The following is an 8,047-nucleotide window of genomic DNA, read 5'->3' as shown; positions in this document are numbered from 1 at the left end:
CAGCATTTGCTCATCAGACCACAGGCCTGGCCCCAGTGAAACTATCTGTGGCAACATCAACTAGGATATTGCTGGAATATTGTCACAAACCTGCTGTCACATTAACATCCTTATTGTAATGAATCAAGGCACTTATTCAAGCTGAAAGAATACTGAAAAAATCAAAGTTACTGTGAAGCACTAAGCATGGTGGAGTGTGTGATTCTGTAAACAATTACCAACATTTGGGTACAGTCGTAAGTCATCACAAGTAAGCAGCATCCGATGAAAGGCCTGCATGTTAATCTTGTTAAGAGTGGAAAATTATGCTTACAACTAATAACTGCATATTGTTTTATGCCGCTTTTTAGCAATATTCCAGCGACAGTAGTGAGTGAGTGAGTTAATATTTAACGTCAAATCGGCAATATCTCAGCCATATCATGACGATCCAGCAACAGTAGAGCAGAGGACACCAGAAAACGACTTCACACATTGGACCCATGTAGAGAATCGAACTTGGGTCTCCAGAATCACAAGTGATAACTAAAACCACTTGACTAGCCCTACAGCTCATGATAATGCATGTTTGAAAAACACAACATACAAAATAATCTATGCGTTATGCCTGCTGGGCCATAATTTCAGTAAAACTACACCATGTTCTGTAGTCATTCCCATGTCTCTCAAAATCTCACATTACCACTCCTCGATTTCCCTCTGCCAGTCAGATTTGCTGTGCCACTGGGTTTAACATATCATTCACACTTAAGTTTCAAAACAACCTCAATGTTGGATTAGAAATACGAACTGCACTGGGAGCAGTCCACTGATTAAGTTCCCATTTCAATATGTATTATAATATTTTTTCTGATATCAGGTATACAGGACAAAGGATATGTCACATTTTTGTGATTATCTTTATGGTTTAAATTAAAATCTACACAGACTTTCATCCATAACAAATGTTTGCCTTCCTTATTCAATGACATAATGGCAATGCAGAAATGGGACCTAGAATTTTGAAAATAGGACTGACATGTAAAATTAGAGGCATTTACTGTCAAACACGTCAGGTTCCAATGTAACAGAGTATATACCTCAAGACAGGTAACTGAATCACAACATATTGCAATACAATTTCTTGGCCAATACACAGTCTTAAAACGACTGATGCACATAATCTTTTTATGGAAAGGGTCAATTTATGTCAATTAAAACTATGGGCAGCTTTTGTTTGCAGGAAATACAAATTATCTCTCTAAGCTGTTTGTAGAGAGTAGACTGGTTGGTAAAATGTGAATGAAAAGATGGTAAAAGCAGAAAAACTGGACTGGATCTGAAGGTTAGGTTTATATTTACCAACATTATGGCCCTGAGGGTACAGGGGTTTCATTACTATTCAATGGAAACAAAGTTTGCATATCTCCCTTCTACCATGACAAGTTTGATGTTATAGCCCATTTGGCTCAAAAGTAGACCAATTAATTGCAATGAAACTCAAAAGCTAATAAGCATATAATAAATGAAACATTGATCATAATCAAAACCTCATACCAACTCTGTAAGGTTTTTCCACAATTTCAGTCCTAATAATAAAAATGTTGTTTCACAAACTATCATTAAAATGCTGACACAGTTCACTGTTTATTATGAGGGAGGAGTGCAGAGAAAAGCACAGCCAGATGTTCAAGAAGAATGTGCGGAGAAAGTTACATATTCATTAACCTGTGCTGTGAGGTCTCCATGCTTCCTCACATACCTGGCTGTCCCTTTCTCTGCACTCCTCCCTCGTAACACAGTGAACTATGTCAATATTTTTAATGATAGTTTGTTTAAAGAACTTTTACAAAAACCTCACACAGTTGGTATGATGTTCTGATTATGATCAGCGTTTCATTGAGTATGTTATGTTTATTAGTTTTTGATTTAGACTGCAATTGATCAGTCCACGTTTGGGCCAGACTATAGCTAAAATACAGAGTTAAATGATATGGGTTGAGATGTTTTCACAAGGTTTCCATTTGAACATAAACAATGTCAATAAAATAGTAGACCGTTTCTTCTGATACTCAAACTTTGTGTTTTATAAAAAAACATGCCTAGCATGCTTGGAAGGCAGATGTTGAGCAATGACAAGAGAAGCTCAATATTTCACGTAAAAAATGTTGTGAAATAATACCTCAGCCAATTTCAATGTTATTTTCTGTTAAAAATGTACTGTCACACAAAGTTTGAATATTCCTGACATAAACCTGTTAACTGTGAATGAGACTGAAGTCTCCCTGAGGGTGTTACTGGGATTTGAAACCTCTGGTTGTATACAAGAAAGTATTTTTTTTTTTATAAAAATAGGAGACATTTAATACGTTGGTAAATATTGCAACAAAGATATTAAAAATAACCACTTTCACTGACTTGCCCATCATCACAGATTTCTTGACTATGATGTGATGGCTCACAAGGTATCACTGCTGACAAAACATGATTGAAAAGCAATATGGCTAAAGACTCACCAAATAGATTCTCATCACAAAACAAAATAACAATAAAAAAACAGCCTATCAAAACTACAAACATGAAAAAGGTAAATGAAACAAAATCTGTGCTAGTTCACCTAAATGTATGCATTCAGAAAAATTTACTTTATGAGAATGTTTCATGATTTACAAGGCTATACAATGTACAACCCTAGTTGATACATGTATGCAAAACACAACATGTGACTGTATGCTCTCCACAAACAAGATCACCCATCACAGAACTCATAATGAGTGAGAAGGTCAATCATCCTGTTGCACACCAGTCCACATGCTGCACAACGCAAGGAATGTTGGGCTACCTTGTGGTGCTGCAGAACCTCAAACTTCTTGAAGACTTGGTGACATATCCCACACATGTACTGGACATCCCTCCTTCCACACCTCCCCTTCAGAGCTGTACAGGACAAACTGGAGCATCCTTTGTAGCCCATATGCGCCTTATGATGACAAGGGTTGGTCTTGCCACTCCACTTATCCACCTGCTTCCATCCCCTTGGCGATGAAGGTGATTTAGTTTGTGTAGCACAGGCACCAATCTCTACATGAGACAGTTCCAGTTCCTGTTTTGCATCCATGTCCTTACCTTCCTGCAAAGACTCAAAGCTGTGGCTGTCCCTGGTTTTATCACTGGAACTGTTAGAGGGGTTGTCCTCACTGCAGTCAGCATCACGGCTGTTGTCATCGCCATTGATGCTGTTCTCATCCCCGGAGGAGCAACTGTCCTCGCTGCAGACACTGTGGTCCTTCTCATCAGAGCAGTTGCTACTTTTCACACAACTGTTATTCTCCTTCTTATCACTGCCTTTTGTTTCTTCACAACTGATAGCGATTGGTGAGGTTTCCCTTCGGTCATTACATGCCATAACAATATGGCCATTGTTTTGTCCTGCAGTCCTAAAACCACAAACATCTGTGGGAACAATACTGGATGGAGTTTCAGAAATGACACCTGAAGGATCATTGGTATTGTGGTCAGAAGTATATTCAGAAAGGACATCAGAAGGATGTCTTCTCATCATGTAAGAATGATCTTTGGACACATGATCGTCTTCATACATTTGCTCCACAACTGAGGTCTCAGGTTGATGATAAACTTCAGAATTATCTTTGTTTCTACTTTCCTCATCCATGAATCCCTGTCTCTCAATACGTTCCGAAGGAGCATTTATAGTTTGTTCAGTATGATGTAGGTGCTGTGATTGCTCAATAACAGGGATTTCAAGTATACTTTGGACAGCATTGCTTGTTTCCACATCGGTGGAACACTGATCCACAGGCAGAGATTCAACAAGAGAAACAATGATGCTGTTCACATCTACAGCACTATCTGTCTCTGTGTCATTCACATTCTTTGCCATTTCTATATCCAAAGGATTGCCTACATATGTTCTGTTTCCATTTCCCAATGTATTTATGTTGTTCATTTTCCAAGGCAAGTTCCCAACATGTGAATTATTCAGACTGTTCTCCAAATTAGCAGAACTTGTGCCAGTGTCAATCAAATGATGAACCTTAGATTGTGCTTCTGTGTTTTGGTGGACAATATTCTCACAATTCACATTTTCCACCTGCTGAATACCTCCTTCAGGACACTTTGCAGCAGCATCAGGGATGTCGACATCATTCAAATCACCTCCTTCTTCACATTTTCCACTGCTCTTCACATGCCCACTCCCATCCCAACCTACAAGGTCCTCATGCATTTGATTGTTATTGTTGAAGGAAAGGGAGAACTCTTCTCTCGCAGCTCTGCTCTCACCACAGTTTGTTGTAACAGACTCAACTGGGATCTTCAGACTTTCATCTGTACAGCTGTAAGAAACACCACAGCTGTTGATGTCCTCTGTAGCAGCTGTCCCTGAGACCCTACCTCCACGCTTGGGTTGTTTCTGCTTAACATGAAGTCGTAAATGCATCTTGAGATAGCTGTATTGTGAGAACACCTTTCTGCAGAGGCAGCATCTGTGCATGTATTTTCTCTTTGGAAGTTTGATAACCTGCTGATCAACTTTACTGTAACCATGTGTTACTGTTAAATGTGTTTTGAGACTGCTAGCCTTGAGGAAGAGCCTTTCACAGAGGGTACAATTGTAGTTCTTCCCAACTCGGTGGACAAACTGGACATGATCAGAAAGCGCTGCCTCATTCTGTAACACTTCATCACAGATGGAACACTCAAAACTTCGTTGACAACTGTTTCCATGAACGGACAAGGACTCCATTGTTGTGAACTTCATGTTACAGACTCTACAGGTAAAGGATGCTGCAATGCATTCCTCTGTGGGATCGTCAAATGCTGTTTGCTCTGCTTGATACATGGGGGAAGCTGAATTACTGTCATTCTGGTTACATTCCTTGGCACTGGTGCTGTACCTGATTTTACTTCTGTTACAGACACTCAAGTGATCCAATAAAATCTTCTTATTCTCAAACCAGCCACTGCAATATTCACACTCATGGGCTTCATGAATAAGTATCATGTGATTAGAAAAGGATGCTCTACATGATAATTTAAGATCACAATATTTGCAAGAAATCATATCAATTGCCTGATTTAACTTGTTGGACTGGCAGTGGAGACCTGACTGGCAGTGGAGACCTGACTGGCTGACTTCAAGCTTGGACTTTTTTATATTATCCATAGAATGACTCTCATTTGTGTCAACCTTATCTTGTAAGCAAAGTGATACCTCCAGATGTCTGTCCCTAAGAGAAGTCAGATTCTGAATACTCGGAATGTCATTTTCACTCCTGTCTGAAATTACTTTTTCAGAATCATGAGACTTCACACTCTCATCCATCGGGCTAGTCTCCAGCAGACTTTCCAGATCGGAACACATGTCCTGCCCCAAATCATCATTATCCTGTGATGTACTGGTGACAAGACATTCATTTATTTGGTTCTGAGTAGCCTGGCTTTGTTTTCTCTTATGACCAGCTTTTGAGTGGCATTTCATCTGATGAACATCTAGATCTTCATCTTCTGAAAAATATCCATCACACTCCAAACACTGCCACAGCATGTGAAACTTGAGCATGTGTGTTGCCAGTGTCTTTTTTCTGATAAATGAGTTGCTGCAGAATTGACACTGGATTCTTTTGGTTGCAGGAGCATGAAATTGAACCATGTGTACATTCAGTCGACGTTTAGAGCAGATCCACTTTTGACACTGTTCACACTGTCTATACCAAGGATGTACAGACTGCATGTGGTCCAAGATGTCAACTTCCTTGGTGTTCAACCAACCACATATGCTACAGAGATTGCTGTTAGTTCCATCATGGTATCGACTAAGGTGGGTCCTCAGTTGAGACTTCTTGTCAAAGTACTTGATGCACATGCCACACATATATTTTGAATGCTTTGAGGATTTCTTTGGTTGTAAAAGTGGTGGTTCGTTAACCTTTTCTTCAAACTGAACTTCAGATCTGAAGTACTCATCTTCATCATTCTCAATGTTGGCTGACATATCTGTATTGCTGATGTTTGAGATCTCCAAGTTGGTCATGCTGCTATCTGCCATTGATGTATTGGCAACACTGTTATGTGACGACTCTGTCATGCTGCTCTCTGCCATTGATGTATTGGAAACACTGTCATGTGACACCTCTGTCATGCTGTTGGTTGCCATGGCTGTGTTCATTATGCCATTATCTGACAGCCCTGTGCAGTTTTGTGGTAACTTCTTCTTCAACTTTTCTCCTGCAGTACAAAGTACTTTTATGACAGATATTTTGGATTAAGGTCCATAACATTTTCATGTAAAGATATTGTTGTTTAATAAAGGTATTGATGTGGCCAAAGTTTAAATCATCTCAGATATCAAACGTCATTCCTGCCATATCACTAAAATATAATTGTGGGGGTCAAAGTAATAGTTTGGTACCTTATGTTAGCAAAGAAATTATGTTGTTTGGAAGAACTGGCAGAAAAGATACTTTATCAACCTGGCCCACCCCCGCGCAAACACACACATCACAAGAACACATAATGGGTAGTTTCATAAGAGTGGATTTGAAACTTGGCATCAGAGAGAGTTTGGCTTTACCCTACTTTTAGCAGTATTCCTGCATTCTCCACCGCAAAAAAGCATTTCTCTTAACTTTGTATACACCGCCCCTACTCTCCCCAACATCCTGGATCCGCCCATGCATTTAACATGCCCAAGGGCAAAATGGTAACAGTGTTGAAACTGAAACATTCAACCAAGTGCGTTGTTTGTTAGGTGTTAAACCTGTCATACACTATCACTATCGTGTTAGTTCGTGTTTTGTTTTTCATGACACGTAAAACCCGTGCTGCCACCCTCACGTAAGATGACCAGCGTGAGACCTGACCGGTATAATAACATGTCAAGGGGTTCCCTGATGTCTGCAGGGCTGTCCCGCAATGACGGTCAACAAGGTTCCATTAAACATACCAACCTGTAATCCGACTATTGGCAGTGAAGGGAGCACGTGGGCAAGTCAAGCCCCAAGGCCTAACGCTAGCAAAACTCAGGACGGGTTTGAAGTCATGACTTGTGCGTGACATTACATGAAAACACTGCCGTCGATTTACTTTAGTATTTATTTTATAATATGCCTGACTTGAAATTCATAACATGTCAAATACTCACCCTAAACGTAACTCAAAACGAAGATGTTTTCGAACCAAAACACATGGCTGAATGTTGATATGTTAACTCTTTACATGACTCTTCGCAGATTGTTTATATCAATCGCTTTGCTTTTCGCTGTAAGGAGTCTTTTGTCGATTCCAACACAGGCCGGGCGCAGCGATGACTCAGCATAACTCTGGAACTCTGGGAAGGCGAGTGCGATTCCAAAAATCTGTACATCGCAGGCTTGGATACCTTCCTCCGGTAACTAGCATAGACTGGTTTGCCTAAGTGAGAGCGTATACGTTAACGTTCGCCGCAGGTGTTGGAAGGCAAATGGAGAGTACCAGTCAACAGCTATAGTATGTTTGCAGTAAAAACGTGTCGATGAATTTCATTTAGAGCAAAGTAGTCAATCAAATAAAGTGAAATTAAGCTTGCGAATCTTTACAATTTTACCTTCACAAATAAACTTCTTTGAGTGGCTTTCAGAAGTTTGTGTGAAGAACAAGGAGCTAGAGTTCCATTGATACACAGCTCCTTTAATAAAATACGAGAGACGTTTCGGTGTAGCTTTTAACACCGTTATCATAACGCGCGCTTCAAGGAAACAGTATGCAATAAATGATGATTCCATGATGTTTTCGCTTTGTTTCCTCTCAAATTCTTGCGTCACTGATGGCACCTATTACGACTTTATGTAGATTTTTACTTTTTAATTTAATTTTAGGGTTGAGGAGGAAATGTGTGTATTAATGTATTAAGTAGGCGGGCCAGTGAATAGTCAGGTGATATGTGGTGAAAATGTGATGGTGTGGTGCTGTGAGGTCCTGTGCATAGAGTTCAGGTAAAAAATCAATTGAATTTATGCAACTTGGTGCGCGTAGAGTTCTTGGATGGGTGGCCGTGGGTGACGGTTTGGCT

At 40.0% G+C, this 8,047-nt stretch overlaps 1 protein-coding gene across 1 annotated transcript; it reads right to left on the bottom strand.

Annotated features, from left to right (window-relative positions):
• Positions 1-2,313: 2,313 nt before the first annotated feature.
• Positions 2,314-7,211, bottom strand: LOC137297620 (uncharacterized). Its single transcript, XM_067829494.1, has 2 exons — positions 7,142-7,211; positions 2,314-6,225 (listed from the first exon to the last, which is right to left on the bottom strand). Exon 2 carries the CDS (start codon positions 6,164-6,166, stop codon positions 2,729-2,731), a length of 3,438 nt encoding a protein of 1,145 aa, XP_067685595.1. The 5' UTR covers positions 6,167-6,225; positions 7,142-7,211; the 3' UTR covers positions 2,314-2,728.
• Positions 7,212-8,047: the final 836 nt, after the last annotated feature.

Source organism: Haliotis asinina, chromosome 10, assembly GCF_037392515.1.
Source record: "Haliotis asinina isolate JCU_RB_2024 chromosome 10, JCU_Hal_asi_v2, whole genome shotgun sequence".
In the NCBI taxonomy this organism is placed as follows: domain Eukaryota; kingdom Metazoa; phylum Mollusca; class Gastropoda; order Lepetellida; family Haliotidae; genus Haliotis; species Haliotis asinina.
This window is presented reverse-complemented; position numbering and strand designations above follow the sequence as displayed.

What these genes read in the sequence shown, in the direction of transcription:
- LOC137297620 (XM_067829494.1), bottom strand. Translation starts at nt 6,166, where the DNA reads ATGAACACAGCCATGGCAACCAACAGCATGACAGAGGTGTCACATGAC.